This window comes from Acomys minous (assembly GCF_964271855.1).
Source record: "Acomys minous genome assembly, chromosome: 8".
NCBI classification, from domain to species: Eukaryota; Metazoa; Chordata; class Mammalia; order Rodentia; family Muridae; genus Acomys; species Acomys minous.
In genome coordinates, this window is record NC_140489.1 from 103,196,344 (window position 1) to 103,215,958 (window position 19,615).

Genomic DNA, 19,615 nt, shown 5'->3' on the forward strand with positions numbered 1-19,615 from the left:
TGAACCCTTTAGCGATTTTATGAGATTAGAGCAATGGAGAACAAAAAGTGGAAAGCCCCTGTCGTCGGTACAGAATTGGGGAAGTCGGGCAAGTGTCAAGCTTTCATGCAGGACAAGGAGCAGGGGCTAAGCGATGACAGGGCCCTAGGAAGAGTCAAGACCAAGACAGGTGGGGCTGGAGGAGCATGGAAAGGGGCTCCCGTGGCAGGGACACCCTGGGCCTCCGTTGCATTGCGGCTTGATGGAGCACTCTGCTTTCCCTGGCTGTGTAGATGCTGCCACTGCCAGGAAGAGGCGGAGGCAGGCGGCTGAGCAAGCTTGGGGTGTGAGTCTTCCAGCAGTGATGGAAACTGAGGTCAGAGCCCATCCTGGTGAGCAGATGCCATCAGGCTGCTGGGTCTTGACTCACCTCACCACTCACTGCAGAGGTGAGCAGGAAAGCTCTGCCTGCTGAGGGCTTTTCTTTTACCCAGGGCTTGGGTTCCCAGCTGGGGCCAGAGTGCATGAAAATTATAGCTGTTATAATGGTTGGTGTCTCTTTAAAGAGCTACTGAATATAAATGTGTATATGAGCATATTTTCCATTTTAATACTTCATTAATAATATTTAAAAAGGAGGGTGAACAGGGAAAAGGTTTTACAAGGTTCTTTGGGGCAGGATGACAATGAAAATAAATCTGAGCAATGCTGAGGTAAGGTCTCTTGTCCTGAAGGGCAAGTGTCTGAAGGGAAGGTTTTTGGCTTGTGAGTAACTCTTTTGTTCTGCATGGGGGACAACTGTTAGTGGTCCCCGCTTCCTCTCCTCTGAACCAGAAGTTCTAATGTGGTTTCCAGTGAATCCAGGGAAGTCTCAAAGCCCCAGGGGAAGGAATTTAGGGAGCAGATGGGGACTAGTGTGGCCCGTGATATTTCCCAGGCAGAACAGGGCAAAGGTTCCCTCTTGGGCAGATGTGACAGGGTGAGCTCTCTGGGGGACTGACCCTGAGACAAGCTGTTTACGCAAGAGCGCCCACTGGAATCTGTCACTCTCCTCTTATCAGCTCATGTTTACCTCAGGAGGGTGAGCTCATATTCTTCCCTAACCTCAGACTTCCCGCCTTCCCAAACCAGCTTAGTTGCACATGGTGACAGCCAGCCAAACCCAGAGGTCTCGTGTTCAAGTGAAGCTGGTCTCCACTCCAACTAATCGGTAGGGAACAGGACAGATTACTGTATCACAGGTGTCCGTGTCCTCGCCTCTTCATGATAAATGCAATGACGAGGCCGAGACTGTCCACTTAAGAACACTCTCTGAAAGATTAAACTATTTTATGGCCATGTAGTCCAAATGATCAGCACTTCAGATTAATCAAGCATTGGAACTCAGTCCCTGGTTTATATAACCTGCTAGTCATTTGATATTTTTTTTTAGGGTGTGTGTGTGTGTGTGTGTGTGTGTGTGTGTGTGTGTGTGTGTGTGTTGGGGATGTAACTCAGGGCCTCCACCACTGAGCTACAGCCTCCTCCACAGAAAAACAAATACAAGTAGACAAGCAGCCTCTCCCCAGATCCTGACTCTGGGCTCTAATTCCTACACCACACTGTCCACCAGCTTAAAGCGTACAACTCGCTATTCTGTAGTGCAGTGGCGGGATCAGCAGCCATCACCACAGCCTGCTTTTAGAAGTTTCATCCCCCTGAAAGAAACCTCTTCATTTGCTGCCCTCAGGCCTCATCTACTTCTGTCGATACAGGCTCACTAAACATATACACATTTTTGAGTAAAATAATTTCATAGTTTAATTATATACTTAACCAATAATTTATTATTTCATAGTTAGGCAAAATTTAACCATATTCCTTTTGGTGCACTTCATAGGAAAGTCAGGCTACTGTTAACCCACTGGGAACTAGTCACGAAAACGTCATTCCTAACGAACATTGCAGAGATTTTTTTTTTACCCGAAGTCTATGATGTTTTCAGATTAAACTAGAAACGTGCCAGGAGTCTGTTGTTTGAGAATTGCTATGGTGAAGCTGTGACCGCTCATCTGGAAGCGAAAACCACCTATGTTCTTCAGCGTTAACGGGTCTGGTCTGTCAGTCCTGGTTTCTGAAGATCTGGCTGGCTGAGGGATTTTCTCTCTGAGTTTCTGTGCTGCTTAAGTGGGGGCATCAAAATAAATGTTAAGCTTTTCTTACTCCAGTGCTCAGGTCAGAGATGGAGGTTTCTGGTATGGACCGCACTGGGCATGAGAGCTTCGGTACCCACAGGACACGGTCCACCCTCACAGACTAGCACTCACATCCCTGGGAAGCCAGTGAGCACAGCCTGTCTGAACAAGATTTGTGTTCACTTCAGATTTGGGTGAGCCACTAATCAGGAAATGGTTTTCCTTAACGCCAGATCAACTTGCTGAGGCTAAACGGCAGAATCTGACACACATCCTGCAGACCACTGGCTGGACAAGAAGTGAATTGGGTCAGGGAAACGCTAAACACAGGCCCTTCCGTTCCTGCCCCACACTCCTGGCTGCAGCGTGACAGGACTTTCACTTTCTTGTCTGTTTGCATGCTATGTTTACAGACGTGACTCAAAGTGAACTCATTACAACCCTGAGCAGGCGGGCGGGCCTTCATTTTCCAGATGACAAACTACGCAAGAGCTCAAGGCCACTGATGAGGTGGCAGCTGGGATGTCTTTGGTTGAGGCTCAGTACCTGAAAAGGCTTTGGCCTTTGCCCATAAACATTTTGAAACTGTTTTGGAACACCTTCAGAATATACGGTGTACCTTAGCATATCTTCAGTGGACGAAAACGTCCATCTTCTAAGCTAGAGGCTTTGGATCGTGACCTTGGAGCAGCATGGAGGGCTTGTTAACATGGGGATTGCTGTGCTCTACTGCAGACCTTCTGATCTCTTAAACCTAAGGTGGAGCTTGGGATTTGCATTCCCAAGCACCTGAGTTCCCAGGTCGCACAGATGTTGTGGGCTGAGAAACACTCTCAGAAGGAAATTGCCCCTGGAATGAGTGAATCATTTAAAAACCAAAGCTAGTCACTTAGGTCTGGCATCAAACTACAAAATGCCACCATTTGGTCAAAAACAATGGGAGGAAATAAAATAAGAGCCCCAGACAGGCTTCTTTTTATTTGTTTTTACTTCTGTGAGACAGTCTCCCTGTGTACCCTGGAACACAATACACGGAGCAGGCTGGCCTTGAACTCACTGTGAACCTCTTGCCCCTGCTTCCGGAAGGGCCGGATGTGCTGCTGCACCTGGCTGGTTTGAGGAAAACTGAATTTTCCCTTTAGAAAAGGGAGGGCCCTCCTGGGGTGCGCTGAGGAGCTGGGAGAACAGGAACATCTTGCCCGGCTTCACACTGGGACATGGTCATTATGAACTTTGAATTTTTCTCCCAGCTTCCAAAAAGAAAGTATGGAGGTGACGCGGTAGGTCCGTGCTAGGGAAGATCAGGGGCTCCTGAGCGATGCCAAGCAGGGAGGGCTCCTCTCTGTGCTGCCAACGTGAAGGGTGTGGAATGTGAGGGAGAGCCTGGCTTTTGCTATTGTGATCAGAATGGAATAGGTGAAAAGGTCACATTTTAGAAACCAGAGACAAATATGAAACGTTTCACCCAGAGGGGGAAAAAAAAATCCCAGTAGGAGAAAAAAGAGAAGAAAAGAAGAACCCCACAACATATGACATTACTGCTTAGACAGAGAGAAAGTCAACCCTTTGTGTCACAGCAGGGGAAAAGGAGGCGGAGGAATGCCTAAATATTGGCTCTATTTTAATTTCAATTCTACACTACATTAAACTCTCCTTGTACTCCTCTTTAATTTACAGCGAATGCTGACACAAATTGGCGTGCCTCCTCTTTGACATCAGTATTCCTCTTGAATTATGTATTTCTATCTGGATTGAGGTTTATGGGGCTAAAGCTTTCTTTCATTTAGATGGATGAGAGCAGGGTAGGATCAATGGGAGGTCAAGTGTAAATCAAAGTGAGGTGATGCTAAGTGTGTTCAGGCCAGGTTTATTGCCCAAAGAGGCTGTAGGTGGTATTGAAGGTGGCCCTGGTCTCCCTATAGTCACTGCACCAACTAAACTTCAACTAACACGAAGCAAAAAAGCTCCAGATTCCTCACTTGTTGGTACCTTGCCTTTATTTGTAGGAGAACAGGTGAAAACAACAACTGTATCGCTGGGCTTTTATTTAAGGCTGAGTCACAGCCCAAACCCCCTGCTGGATGTAGTGTGCTTGCAAGGGACAGGTGGGGGTCAGGTTTCCCACAAGTATGGGGCTGAGGAGCTCAGGCTGCCCTCTGACAGGTGATAGATGGCTCCTGGACCGACACGAGTCATTGGCTGCCCCCCTTTGGGACCGCCTGTGTATCAGGGTTCTCGCTTGGCCTCTTTAGTCAGTGACGACCACTTTCTAGCCAGTCACACCAGGTCTGAGGTAGAACATTTTGATGGGGTGCTAAGAAGTGACATTTGCATCCAAAGGCTCTCGTATAAGATGCAGACAACCTTGGCTGTACCCGCTCCGTGCAGCTCATTCTACCTGTGGCCCAACCTTGAGCCCCATCCCTTCAGCCATGCCCAGCCATCTCTCAACAACCCTTTCTCTGTTTTCAGTTTCTGCCTGTAACCCACTCGGTGCTGGGAGTGGAAATTCGGGAAGGCTGTTTTGCTTGTTGCCTGATGATAAAGCCAGAGCATTTCATGTCTTACTGAAAACCGATCGTGTTATAATAGCTTCAGGAAATCAACATGACCTCAGTCAAATAGCCCTGTCGTACTTGCTGAGATTGGCTCGGCCCGGCAGCCATGCCTTGGGGTCCCTTACTCATCAGCACACCTCTTTTCTGATGGGGGTTGGTCACACCGCAGAGCTGTGAGCTCCGCTGTCAGCCTGGGAGTGGACGGGCCATGGATTGTGCTGGCCTCCTCAGGGTGGTGGTGGTTTGGGCTGTGCTGAGCAGCCACTGACCCTCCTGCCCTCACTGCTCTGCAGTCTGGGAAGCCATGGAGAAAAATGGCTTATGGAGACTGAAAATGGGCTAAGACCCTTATTTGTCCCCCCAAAAATGTCTGTGGTAGATTAACTCATTCTATAATTAAGGAAAGAGAAAAAGAATCCTGAGTGCAAGCTGCAGGTGGAAGAAGAAAAGCCCTATTCTTCCTGCACTGTTAATGAAGGCTTCGTACACAAATAACTTTTCATAGCTGTGAAGAATGGCACTTAAAACCAAAGCGCCCGTTAGTGACTCACTGGGCTCTAAGGGCTGGCCTTGCCTTCTTCTGTGGTCAGCAAGCTTTCCCCCCTGTGACTCCACCATGCTAGACAGAGAACAGCGAACCCAGTACGAGGAGGTGTCCTACACAGGGGCTGCTGGAACACCCTCTGCCAAGCTGCCTCCTTCTCTCGGTGGGAGGTGCTTGTAGTAAGATCACTGCTCTCTGAGAACTGCTGAATGGCACAGGGCCCTCAGGTTGTCACACGCAGAGGCATCTGAGAGCGTGAGCACCAGCCACAGGTTGGCCCTCTGCTCACGCACAGACCTTTGAGTAATTAGTCATTGCATAATGTTGCATTCATGCCCCTTCTGTGCTTGAGCTGTTAGGCCACACAATCAACAGGCACTTGCTGTTGGGAGAGAGCTTCTGGGTTATTTATAACGTTCCTACTTCCTCATGGTGACTGCTTCACTCTGGCTCTTGAGCCAGGTCTACACTGAGAGGATGATGGGAGGACCTGGGAAAATTGTCTGGCGACTCTACGCTGAAAGCCGGAACCTTGGCTGGAATACCTGCTTCTGCCTGCACAACCCAAGCCCATCGTCACTGCCTTAGCAGCCCTGTCAGGAAGGAGGAATAGCTATGGGAGCCTGATTCAGTCAGGGGAGAGCTGCTGTTTAAAGCCTGTGTGGTAGGCAGTCTACCTGAATTAGCATTGTGCCTCAAGACGTTTAAATGAAGGAGATTTATTACTTACATTCACTTATTATATTTATTATATATTAACAATAATTGCTTATGATATTTAATCCTAAATGACAGCTGAAGAGTAGGTTTCTGCTCTCAGAGCCTGCCTGCTGAACAGATCACTGACCAGAAGGCAGGGACGCATGCCCATGAAGGTCACAGGGAAGCACTTGAGATTTTGGTACACAGGTACACTTCCGCTGCTGTTACTACTGATGGGCTTGCTCTGTGGAAACTGGCTTCAGCCATAGGTGAATCAGGAGTCAAAAAACATTTTGAAAACCACTGAGACCAACAGAACGATGTTTGTTTTCCAGAAAATGACCATCTTGCTGTCCTCTGCCATCTGTCAGGTAGAGTCAGCTGGCCTCTGAGCCCAAGGCTCTGCCTGTTTCTGTCTTCCTAGTACTAGGATTGCAAATGCACACTTGGCTTTTAAAACATGGGTTGGGGTGGGGTGTGCTGGAGAGATGGCTCAGAGGTTAAGCGCACTGACTACTCCTCAAGAGGTCCTGAGTTCAATTCCCAGCAACCACATGGTGGCTCACAACCATCTACAATGTGATCTGATGTCCTCTTCTGGCATGTGGGCAGAAGAATGTATACATAATAATAAATAAATCTTTAAAAAAAACCCCATGGGTTGGAGACCACTTCACAGACTGAGCCATCTCTCTAGCTCCTGTTGTTTGATTTCTTTTTATTTTTTATATTTATATTTATATATGCAGTGTTTTGCCTATATGTACACCTGCAGGCCAGAAGAGGGCACCAGATCTCAGTATAGATGGTTGTGAGCCACCATGTGGTTGCTGGGAATTGAACTCAGGACCTCTGGAAGAGCAGTCAGTGCTTCTTAACCTCTGAACCATCTCTCCAGCCCATTGTTTGATTTCTTAATGACAGCTGTTCTGACTGGGGTCAAATAGAATTTCCTTCTTTCCTTTAAAAAATTTTTTTTTATTCTATTATTTAGAGACAGGATCTCTCTGTGTAGCCTTGGCTGTCCTGAAACTCACTCTGTAGACCAGGCTGGCTTTGAACTCAGAGATCTGCCTGCTTCTGCTTCCCAAGTTTGGGGATTAAAGGCGTGCGCCAGCACCATCTAGTTCAAATAGAATTTCAATACAGGTTTTTGTTGTTATTGTTTGTTTTTGTTTTTTGCAAGGTCTTATATAGCCAGGGCTGGCGTCGATCTCAATAGACAGCTGAGGATGACCTTGAACTCCTAACCTTCCTGCTTCCCCCTCCCAAATGCTGGGATCCCAGGTCTATGTCACCACACTGAAGTCTATCTAGTTTTGATTAGCATTTCCCTGATTGGCCATCCTGAAACTAAGACTCCTTCAGAAAGGGACCAGAGAAAATTAGTCACAAGTTTAGGGAATAGCAAGAAATCCTGTGTCTACCGAGACTTTGGGACCGGGATCCTGTCCTTGTTCAGTTTGGACTTCAACATTTCTATTATCTGTGTGGTCAAAGCTTTATAAGTTAAGAGCATCACTACTCAGTTGGGGACAGACCTGGGGTGACCAGTAGAGTAGAGGGAGTGGGGTGGCTGGGGAGGAGTCGGAGGGGAGAGACTGTGGGGTAGAAATGATATCAATTCGTGTATTTAATTCTCAAATGTTGTAAAGAACAAAACCACCTGAAGCTAAGATAGCAAAATGTTTAGGATTTACAAGGCTGCATGGCATGTTTGTTTGTTTGTTTATTGAGATAGTATCTTTCTACGTAGTCGAGGCTGTCCTGGAATTTTCTATGTGGAACAGGTGGACTTGAACTCACAGAGATCCGCCTGCCTCTGCCTTGGAAGTGCTGAGATTAAATGTGTGTGCCACCATGCCCGGCCTATACTGTTTTTTAGAAAAATATCTTTCAGAGTTATTGAAAATATTTCCTAACTTTAGGAAGGGAGAGAGGGAGAAAGGGAAGGAGAGCTAAAGCAGCAAACATGTGTATTTGATGCAAAGTATCGTCACGACTGACTTGAAGGATTAGATTTTCACACACTAACCGAAGGAGCAGACTACATGGAAGAAAAGGAGTTTCCTATCAGACATAGTCGTGGACGTTTCTCTAGCACTCAGGACTTCGGGCCTTTGTCCCAGCTGTGCTTTGTTCAGACTGGAAAAAACAAAAGGATGTAAAACCGGAGTTTGTCAGTTTCCGTAGAGTATGCAGTTAACTCCACTACCTCGGAGGGTCTTTTCCGTCCCTTCCATGCCCAAACCACAGCATGTTCCTCCATGGGTAACAGCACAGGGTTTGATTCTGTTTAAAAAGAATCACATCTGAACCCAAGCTCTCGCTCTTGCTGTCTCTCTCACTGGCTAAGCCTTCCTCCTCTGTCTTTGAAGGGACAGCAGTATGAAGAAGGGGATGAGGGAGGCGTGCTGGCAAGGACTGCTTCTTCTGGCATGGCGGCACGTGCCTGTGATCCAAGTATTTGAGAAGCCAGTGTGAGAGGAGTGCAAGTTTGAGGCCATCTGGGTTACCTAGGACACAAACTTGTTTGTTTGTTTGTTATAGGGTTTCTCATGTAGCTTTGGCTGTCTTAGAACTAGCTCTGTAGACTAGACTGGTCTTGAACTCACAGAGATCCACCTACCTTTGCCTCCCAAATGCTGGGACTAAAGGCCTGTGCCATTACCTCCTTGCTAGGAAATCCTGCCTTTAAAATACCAAAACAAACAAACAAACAAACAAACAACCCCACCAACAAAACAAAACAAAACAAAAAACTCAAAACCAAAAAGGGCCAAGTACAGTGTTCTAACACCTTTAATCCGGGTACCTGGTATGAAGAGGTAAGCAGGTATTTATGAATTTGAGGCCAGCCTGGTCTACACAGCAAGTTCTAGGATAGCCAGAGTTACATAGTGAGAGCCCGTTTAAAAACAAAACAAAACAACAAAAACAAAAAACAAAAAACCCAAACAACCTGAAAAACAAAAGTGAAAAAAAGTCTGGGTGTGGCCATAATCCCTGTAACCCCATCCTTTAGGAGATAAAGGTAGGAGAATCTTGTGTCCCACTGAAGTACACTATGTACACACACACACACACACACACACACACACACACACACACACACACACACACCTCAATATATTTACATAGAGTACAACCTATAGTGTGCTATTTTTTTTCTACAAAAAGCAGGCAGATGTGAACAGCTGTGAAACACACAGCTGGTTTTCGTTCTCCTGCTCACCTCTGTCAGCAGTGCCCAGTGAAGATGCTGGGCACGGCTCGCCCCTGCTTCCTGGGCTCTGTAGTTTGATGCACCAGGTGTTTGTTTGTTTGTTTGTTTGTTTTAAATCTCTACATAGTTTCAGGTCTTCAGGAAACCCCTCCACTCTGTGGGAGGCACTTAGAAGTCCTGGCAGGTCTGCCAGTACAGCAGCCTAGGAAGAAAGGCAAGGAGCAGACCACAGTTCACTGCCCTGTGGTCACCCCAGTGACCAGGCCACTGAAGGGAGGCCATGATAATTAGACCTGAAGAGTAGGGAGCTAGGAGGAAAAGATCCTAATCACAGCTGAATACACTCTGCCTCTGCCACCCCCCATGCCAGGCCACGCCCCTGCTCCTGCCCAGGCCCACGTGACACCCTCAAGTCTGGACCCGGATGTTTCTTGCCTCTTCTCCACACCATGCTGCTCTTCTCTGTGGCCACACTGTTGGGCAAGGCCATCTCTGGGATAGGCCAGTGCTAGAAGGTCTGAGGCGCCGGGCAGCCGCAGGCACAGGCCCAGTTCTGCTGTGAAGCAGGGTATTTGGAAAGGGGGGAAAGTCACCTCACACTTGGCCCTGCTTCTGTTCTTCAACACGAAGATGACATTTCTGGTGAGCAACTGCAGTTAGATTCTTACAGCCCTGGGTTGTCAACTGATCACATGCAGGGCCATTTCAAATATTGAATTCTGTCTGATTAGCTACTGAAGGAGGGGTCTGCTGATACAGCTGATACAGCTGATACAGCCTGTCGGGGCACAGCAGGCACCCTGCCCTGATGTCAGCTGCTCAGCACTTACTGTCCTCTGTCCTTCCTCACAGCCAGGAAACCTCTTTTTGTCTTCTTCATCTTCTCCATCAGTAGAGTTTTCAGAGAGTTAGAAAACTCTCTGTCATTCTTGGGGCAGGAGGGGAAAAATTAAATGTATTTACATGTATTAATGTTTTGCCTGTGTGTGTGTGTGTGTGTGTGTGTGTGTGTGTGTATGTATGTGTGTGTGTGTTAGTGTGTGTGCATGCAGAGGCTAGTAGAGGGTGCTGCACCCCTTGGAGTTGATGTTTCAGTGGCTTGTGAGCCACCCTATGTGGAGGGCTGGGTGCTGTGGAAGAGTAAAAAGTGTTCTTAACCTCTGACCCATTGTCCAGCCTCCAAGAAAGGCTAGTCTAGAGCATCAGTGGGTTTTGTGCATTTCACAGATACCTTTCACTCTCTGTAACCTGATATTTTTAGTTGTAGCCTTTGTTAAATGACAATTTTAAAAAATGGAACACTGGGTAATTATTTCAATTTTAAATAATTTGTAAGAAGCCCTGCTCCTCTGATTTCATTTTCTCTAGATATTTTAGATGTAGCTGAGAAAGAGTATGGTGAAGTCTGGAGAGTCCTAGAGACGGCTGAGCACAGCGACTCTTGCACTCCAGCTACTGACTCTCCAGAAGGAACTAGAAGTCTGTAACGCACCGTGTAATGCGCTGAGATTGGGACTCCTCCTCCTCCCCCCTCCTCCTCTTCCCCCCTCTTCCTCCTCTGCTCTGCTCCTCACCCTCCCCTCCTCCTCTTCCTTTTTCCAAGACAAGGTTTCTCTGTGTAGCCCTGGCTGTCCTGGACTCACTTTGTAGACCAGGCTGTACTTGAACTCACAGAGACCCACCTGGCTCTGCCTCCCGAGCGCTGGGATTACAGGCGTGCGCCACAGCTGCCCCTGCTCTTTCTAAGCCAAGTCCTAAGTATGGGAAGTTTGCTACGCAGGCCAGCAGGAGTGGTTAGCTCATCCGAACTACAAAGGCAGTTGGGAAATGTTAAAAGGAGGATCACTGCCCTCAACAGCTTACTCGTTCAGTCTCCTAACAAAATACTTTTTTTTTTGTTTTTATTTTTTTGTTTTTAGAGACAGGATTTCTCTGTGTAGCTTGGCTGTCTTGGACTTGCTTTGTAGGCCAGGCTGGCCTCGAACTCACTGAGATCCACCTGCCTCTGCCTCCTGAGTGCTGAGATTAAAGGCGTGCGCCATGACTACCTGTTTATGAAAGACTTCTAATGTAAAGAAAATTTGATTATCATCTGTAAGAGAATGCATGCCTCCTCCAGGACTGGGCACTCGGGGACAAGGATGTATGGATGTGAACCTTGTCAGAACCATTATTTTCTAGAATGTTCAGTCCCACCACACCCTTCTCACACAGTCCACTCCTCGCCTGCAGAGGAAGCAGTGTGTTGCAATGGTAGTGGTGCCTGGGTTCGCTGTACCAGTGGACAGAGCAAACTCCAGGTATGTGTACCTAGCAATCACCAACCTGCACAGATAGTGAGACAGGCGCGGAGGGGTGCGCTAATTAACGAGTGGTCTCTTTCTGAGTGCTCACACCAGCCAGATGGTTCTCAGGGTCTGCGGTGGTTTCTCCCTTTTACTGAGGCCACAGTGCGGTGCACAAGTAAGTAAAGTCTTCTCAAGATCTGGAAACAAGGAGTGGCTGTATTTTGTATTATGACATGTGACTAGAGAGTCAGTGCAGAGAGGTGGACTGTCACCCAAATCAAAAGCTCGAATACTGAGATAATCTATAAGTTACTTGCTAAGAAGCAGTCTAGCTAGCTGATGGCCAAAGCAGAATTAGACTTGAGCTGCCACCTGCTCCAAGCCATGGGTTGCTAGCAGCTTAATCATATGCAAACCCCTCACCTTCCACGGAATAGGTGATTTGGCTCATCCTGCTGGTTTGCTGGTCATTATTTCTCCTCATGGGACACCTGAGTTTTCTGAATTTATTTTAAGTCACTTCTGGGCATATTCACTTGCTTCCTTTTGTGCTAGTGGTGCCACAGCAAAGCACAGACTGATGGCTTAGACAAGAGAAACTTGTTTCTTAGAGTCCGCAAGGCTAGGGGGCCTGTCTCTTGGCCTGCAGGTGGCGCCGATCTTGCTGGCGCGTACAGGGCTCGCTGCTCTTTTTGCGCATGCCCAGGGAGCTCTCTGGTGAGGCTGCTGTTTCTAAGGACACTCAGCCTACTGGAACAGGAGGAGCTCAGCCAGGGACCTCACTTAACCTTAATTACCTCCAACACAGCTCTGTCTCCAAATACAATCGTACTGGGGACATGGCGTCCACATGTGGACTTTGGTGGGGACACAGTTCATCACGGTGTCACATGGCCTTCCCCTCCGCAGGACTTTTTTCCCCTCCTCTTTCCTGTTTTGAGACAGGGTCTCCCTCTGTAGCCCTGGCTGTCCCGGACTCGCTATGTAGAGTAGGCTGAGCTCAAACTCACAGAGAGATCCGTCCACCTGTGCCTCCTAAGTGCTGAGATTAAAGTGTGCACCGCCACACCCTGCTCTAGGACTCCTTTAAAAGGAGGGAAAATGGATGACGAAGCGTTAGCAATCGTGCTGAGCTTTTTAGGCGTCCTTGGGTTCCAAACTCTGGTGCTTGCTTGGCTTGTAGCTTGTACAAATACTTTACTGAGACACCTGCATAGCCTTGCCTGGTCCCCATTACAGCTCTTCCTGGCTCCCCAGTAACCAAATCTAAGACCTCTGACAAAAGCAGAGTTGGGCTTACTCAGGGCCCTGTTGTGAGGAAGATGGCTGACGAGCACGGTGGCTAACAAGCAGCCTCACTCAGAAGGGAACTTGAACGTGAGGACTTTGAAAATGTGCAACACATTTGAATGATGCACAGAAGCAGCATGCCCTGACATCTACCCTCATCTTTCCAAGGGAAACTAGTTAACATTGCGTTTTTGAGGAAAACTATTTCTTCCAAAAGACTAAGGAGAAAATCCTAACGAAGTGTGCACTGAAATTTCTAGACTAGACCCCACCCAAGGGCCCAATAAGAAGGCAACACCCGATCTCCTGTGGCAATAGAATATCCTTTCAGAATCTGCCACTGCAAGGAGTGGCTCAGTCTGCTTACACAGACCTGAGAGTGCCTGAGAGGTTGTTTGTGAGGCCAAGACTAAACTGTCGGGGGCTCTGCTGTGATGGCGACGCCCAGCAGCCTGGAGAAGGGACAGAACTTCCCTTGTTTGCTAGAGGTGGCTGGCCCTCAACAGCTCTTGGCTGTGCCTCAAGGAAAGATTTATCTCAAACAACGAAGTAATACCCTAAAAACAGAGGCTTATGGACAAGATCTCAAATTATTCAGAAGGGTAGGAAGTAGAAAGTAGAATTTGTTCTTTATCATGCCAATCCATTTTCCTCCGAGCAGTGACGAGAACAGCTTGGTGAGCTTGCTCTACACGTAAAATCTGTATTTACATACTGAGGGCTGTGAGTTATTGCCCAGTGACCAGCGCAGCACAGTCATTACTTAACCTCCTCTGCTGACGAGGTCATGCCATCCTCTCAATTTTGGGTTAATACAAAGTTGAAATAAACATCCTTGCATAAGTATCTGTATGTGAGCATAGTCTCCTGGAGAGGACATACTGTGTTCTCAGGTCGCCTCTGAGGACACTTGTAAGGGTGCCTGTTCCTATTAGAGGTACATGGTATGACAGGATGTGGTTCTGAGCTGCGGGAGTGTGGACAGTATTTAATTTTTGTCAACCTTATGGGCAGTGATGCTCCCTGCTGTTTACTGGGCATATTTCTGGCGTCTAGGAAGGCTGAGCAAGGTCTAGTTTCTTTCTTGTTTTGTATTTCTTCTGAGAACTGCCTGTCTGCATTACTCTGGAGCAATATTTTATGTGCTGGGCTGCAGAAGCTTCAGCACGCACGTGGCAGAATCACAAGAACTCGCCTTTCCTCCTCCTCCCGACTCCGTGTCCTCTCCATCGCCCTCTGCACATTAAGTATGCGGCCCGTACATGAGCAGAGAAACTGAAGAAAGCACTTAGTGGGGTACAGGAGGGCTGAAGGCATTGAACCCAGGGCCTCCCCCATGCTATGCAAATCCTCTCAGCTGAGCTCCCAGCCCTGCATGGCAAGTCTAAAGAGCCATTTCCAGAGGTAGCCACAGAGTAAGTCTCCCACAGCCAGAATCTGAAGGAAACAAAGTCTCTTCTTGGATGAGAAAACAAAACCAAAACCCCAAACCAAGCTGACAGAGCAGTTAAAGTAAGTCTTGGTTACTCCGCAGCTACTGAGGAACCAGCCTGCCCCCGTTTTAGGCTTAAAAGTCATCTTACAATAGATAGTTCAGTAAAGATTTTATGGTAAAGACTTACAGTGAAAGCACATTCCTGTTTATGATCAAACCTGTTTCTCAAGGATTGGGCTGTAACCTTAACAACAAATGATTCTCTCTGTACTGCCTGCTCCAGGAATGGCAAGAAGGTCTGTTCCAAAAAGTTACTAACCATCTTTCCACCCTACCTTTGTTTTGTTGTTGTTGTTGTTGTTGTTGTTCTTTTGTTTGTTTGTTTGTTTTTCGAGACAGGGTTTCTCTGTGTAGCCTTGACTGTCCTGGACTCACTTTGTAGTCCAGGCTAGCCTCGAACTCACAGAGGTCCGCCTGCCTCTGCCTCCCAAGTGCTGGGATTAAAGGCGTGCGCCACCACGCCCGGCTCTACCTTTGTTTTAAAAGGGTTGTTACAGCCCCTTGTTCTAACTTCCTGATGTTAAGACCACCTTGCAGTCATGTGTTTTTCCAGGAGGTCGTTATGACTAACCTGTTATGCTTAGGTTCTGCTCCTGCAGCCCAGCCTGTTTTGCCCGCCAAATCCCCCATTTGGAAACCCCGACCCCTGAGCTATAAAACCGTGTCTTCCTCACATCCTATGCTTTTCTCTCAAACCCCACCTGAGGGGGAGGAGGCCATGGACATGAAGTTTTAAAACTTGCTTTGATTAATTATTTGCTTTAATTGATTTGGACATGATGATTTGGGTCTTCCTCTTCCCATCTGAGGGATTAACAGTTACCTTTTCAGTGTCCAGCATTCTCTTATTCTTTACTCATGATATTCTCCTGGCTCTTAAGTGTTCAGCAGTGAAAGACACCCTGACATTCTGTTGTGTTCTGGACAGATAGCTACAAAGACTCAGCAGAAACTGCACACATACAATGAAGGTACACACTGATTGGACAGCAAAAAGAGGGAGTATAAAGTGTGGACTTGGGGAAACAGAGGCCAGTGTCAGAGGCTATTTTGACAGTGGAGTTGTCGGTCTTCCCAGCGGACTTCCCTATGGCTAGGGAGCAAACACTGCTACAGAGCCTGGGCTGTGAAACACCTCTTAGGGTGACCCACATTCATTGGTTCTAATTACATTTGGCATTAGCTGTTGGGCTTTGCACTGGTTGTAGTGATGTAGCAGGAGGGGACCAGGGGCAGGGGGCAGGGAGGGAGAAAGGTGGGGGACAGGTCTACTAAGATGGGAGTAATGACCCCTCAGATGCTGGGTTTCCAGCTTACACTAGCAGTGCTATAGTACCTGAGTGGTGGATTAAGGGGAGCCTGCCTCTGAGCACAGCCTAGTCAACTGAAGCCAGACCCCAGGATGAGACTCCACCAGAGAAGCCACCCTGTGGGTATCTAGCAAGTCTCTGCAATCACATGCTTCCCTGATAACTCACAGAAAAACCTGTACTTCCTACCAGGGCAATCTCTAAAGCAAATTCTCAGGCCCTGAGTCACCGGGGGATGTCCATGCAGGTGGGCAGATGTGACGGGAGCCTCACCAACAACTCTGAATCCTACGAGACTCAGACAGACAGAAGGAAGGGCGGTAAAGAGATGGGAGATGATCCCGTCGCCTCTGGCTTTTCTTTACTCTTGACTTCCTCATCTGTCCTGAGTCATGGTATAGTACAGTAAAGCGAGTGATCCAGGAAGGCACAGATTTATCCTGTGGCCTGCGTTCTTGAAATGACAGTGAGAGGGCAGATTCCAAGACTTAAGCATTTACATAAAGGACAACAATCATAAGGATATTACAGAGCTCACAGGACCAAATAACAGGACAGCAATATAATGTACCATTTCATTACACTACCATGATAATCCCTGAGTATTGCTCTCTCTCTCTCTCTCTCTCTCTCTCTCTCTCTCTCTCTCTCTCTCTGTGTGTGTGTGTGTGTGTGTGTGTGTGTGTGTGTGTGTGACATACAGAATGCACTGCCAATGACTCCTGAATAGAACACACATGAGCACCATCACTCTGAGGCCGAGATACAGAAACGGGTAAAGAGACACATCTGTCATGTCTTCCAAACTGCACAGAGGACATCTGCAGCTACTGCCACAATCTCACGCCAGCACAATAAGAAAAACAGATGTAAAAATAGAAATGATATATTCAACTATTAACAGAGGCAAAACTGAATATAGCAGCATGCAGCGGCACTGACGTACAGGCTGCCTCGAGTGGACAGTGTGCCAACCAATAGCTACTTTCCCATCCATGTCATGCCTGGTGTGTGTAAGTGGAGGAGGAGACAGTGAGAAAGTTAGGAGCCAAGAGCAGCAAGTGATGCTCTGCTGGCAGAGAGCAAGGGGCTGTTTGCTCAGGGGAGAGTCTTTCTTCAGGAATTTCTCACCCCACCAGGGACATTATTTCAGCTTCTTAAACAGGCAAGAGTATTGGTGGCAAGACTGCTGGATGAGAAGAAAAAAAAAACATGGCACAAAGGAGACGAGGGAGCAGCTAGGGAGATGGCCACGTCGGTAAAGCACGTGCCAAGCACACAGTGTCCCTTTAGTGTTCAGTACTGCTCAGTTGTGCGGATATGCTACAGTGTTTGTCCGCTTATCTGTTGGTGAACACTGGGGATTCTCCAGTTTGGGGTGCCTAGGAATGATGCTACTTGGAATATGTGTGTACATTTATTTTCATTTTTCTTGGGTATCTACCTAGAAGTAGCATTGCTGGTGACTCGTGGACTCTAGACTTAACTTTTGGACTTTCTTCCTGGCTATTCTCCAAAGTGAATGTTTTAGCTTAAGCTCCTGCTACCAATGTACAAGAGTTCCAGCGTCTCCAGTCTAGATCACACTTGTTACTCTTGGGGTTTAGTTGAGAATATTTTAGTGGGTATGAAGTATCTCACTGTGCTAATTTAAAAACATACTTATTTATGTTATACATATGAGTGTTTTGCCTGTGTGTGTGTGTGTGTACTATGTATGTATCTAGTACCCCCAGAGGCTAGAAGAGGACATGTGATCTTCTGGAACTGGAGTTAGAAATGGTTGTGAGCTGCCATGTGAGCGCTGGGAACAGAACTTGGATCCTTTGCAAGAACAGCCAGTTCTCTTAACGCTGAGCTCTCGCTCCAGCCTCTGGGTTATTTTTAAAGTCAAAGCCATGCATTCATGTTCAACAGCACAATATGCTCCGTTCCGCTCCATTCCCCCATCTATAAAGTAAGGACTGTAAATTCTTTCAGTTTAAGACTCTGACATGGACTCTGGTGCCCCATATTTGACCACCTCCCCGTGGTGGGGAGGCCTGGTGGCACTCAGAGAAAGAATAAGCAGGCTACCAAGATGAGACTTGATAGCCTATGACCATATATTGTGGGAGGAGGTCCCCCTCAGTCACAGTCATAGGGAAGGGGAATAGGGTGAAAGTGGGAGGGAGGGAGGAATGGGAGGATACAAGTGATGGGATAACAATTGAGATGTAATCTGAATAAGTTAATAAAACATTCTTTCAGTTTAATTATGTCATTTATCTTGAACTTCTGGTAATGTGTTGTGCTGTCATTTAAAAACCAGTTTTACACATCTCTCTCTCTCTCTCTCTCTCTCTCTCTCTCTCTCTCTCTCTCTCTCATTTTGAGACATGTTTTCTCTGTGTGGCGCTGGCTGTCCTGGACTCGGATGGCCTTGAAATCATAGAGAACCGCCTGCCTCTGTGTGCCAAGTGCTGGGATCACAGTCATGTCCCACCTTGCCTGGCTTAGATATATTTCTTAACTTCCAAATATGGAAGATGAGCATTTAGTGTACACAAACACACAATCATTTTATCTTTCCATTTTTATAACACAACCATTTCCCCCATTTTGTTGTTGTTGTTAAAGGAGTTGCGTGGACTCCTTCTATGCAAGGCAAGCCCCTCTAGTTGATGATGCGACTCTTACAGAGGAGACACCTTTTGTACTGACAGGGATATGAGCTTTGAATGCTTACTCTTCAAACCTACTCAAACTAAAACTTAACACTAAGTGCTCAGACTCCACATAGAAGACACAAAAAGTATCACCAAAATGTTAAAACTCTGAGCGCAGGTTGCTGTGTTAATATTGGCAAGGCTTTGATTGGCAGGGCCTAAGGAATCCAGCTTGGCTCTACCACTCTCCTCCTAGGTCTTACATCACCGTCTAAATCTTCAGATAGGCTTTCTTTGCTATTAGAGGTAAAAAGGATTCTGAAAGTTTGGAACCTACCGTGGTGTCCACCGCCTTGACTGCTTCTGTGGGAATGTGCTTTGGAACAGGCTCCTCCTGTGACAGGGCCACACATCCTGAAGCCCCTAAGGTGATGACCACGACCTGGCAGCCCCGTTCTAGGAGAGCCACTGAAGCCTTCCCAGCCTCGGTCGGGTTAGTCACTGCAAGGCCCGTTAAAATCTCAGCCTGGAACACACATAAGAAGCCGTGGTGAGAGTAAAGCAACTGAGACCAGGGCTGTCCTTTAGGAAGCATGTCCCCCTCCCTTCCTCGTAACACTCAGAGCAGTGGGCATGGTGCTCTCAGGCTCACTGTCTCTGTGTTGGGGAGGTCAGGATGCAGGATAAGGAGCTAAGGCCGCAGCAAGTTGAAGCAGCCTGTTACAGGGTGAGAGCCTCCCTCAAATGACAGCAAACACAAACAAAACCCCAGGTAGAACAAAACACTCTTGGGGGCTGGAGAGATGGCTCAAAGGTTAAGAGCACTTGCTGCTCGGCTACAAGACTGAGGCTTAGTTCCCAGCACCCATGGTGGCTTGCTGTCATCTGTACCTCTACTTCCGGAAGATCTGACCCCGTCTTCTGACCTCTACAGGCACCAGTCACATATGAGGTGTACTTACACATATGCAGGCAAACACTCAAATGCATAAAATCAATCTAAAAATATTTGTAAACTAATTGGGATAACTTTGGGTTTCTATGTGTAGTCCTCACTGTCCTGGAATGAGTTCTGTAGACCAGGCTGGCCTTGAACACCCAGAGATCTGCCTGCCTCTGCCTCCCACCCAAGTGCTGGAATATGTTTGCATGTATGTGTGCACGCGCGCTCATATGCCATGCCATGTACATGGAAGTGTCAGAGGACTTGAGGGAGTCAGTGCCCTCCTTCTACCAGGTGAGTCCTGGGCATTGAACTTAGGTCATTATCTTAGTAAAGGTAAAGGGTACAGGTGTATGCCACCACTGCCCCGCTTGCTTTTACTTTACAATAAAAACAAAAAATAAATAGTCGCTGGGAGCTGGAGAAGTAACATGGCAGTGTTGACAGCTTGCAAGGTG

At 47.4% G+C, this 19,615-nt stretch overlaps 1 protein-coding gene across 3 annotated transcripts in view; it reads right to left on the reverse strand.

Annotated features, from left to right (window-relative positions):
* RBKS (ribokinase) overlaps positions 1 to 19,615 on the reverse strand; it is an 80,640-nt gene that overhangs the window by 10,445 nt on the left and 50,580 nt on the right. For 2 of the 3 annotated variants that reach the window (XM_084792770.1, XM_084792768.1), the window contains one exon: positions 18,552 to 18,740. In XM_084792770.1, coding sequence (XP_084648896.1) covers positions 18,552 to 18,740 — 189 coding nt within the window. Of the gene's footprint in view, positions 1 to 3,180; positions 3,501 to 18,551; positions 18,741 to 19,615 lie in introns of those variants that run through there. The other variant, XM_084792769.1, reaches the window with a different exon arrangement.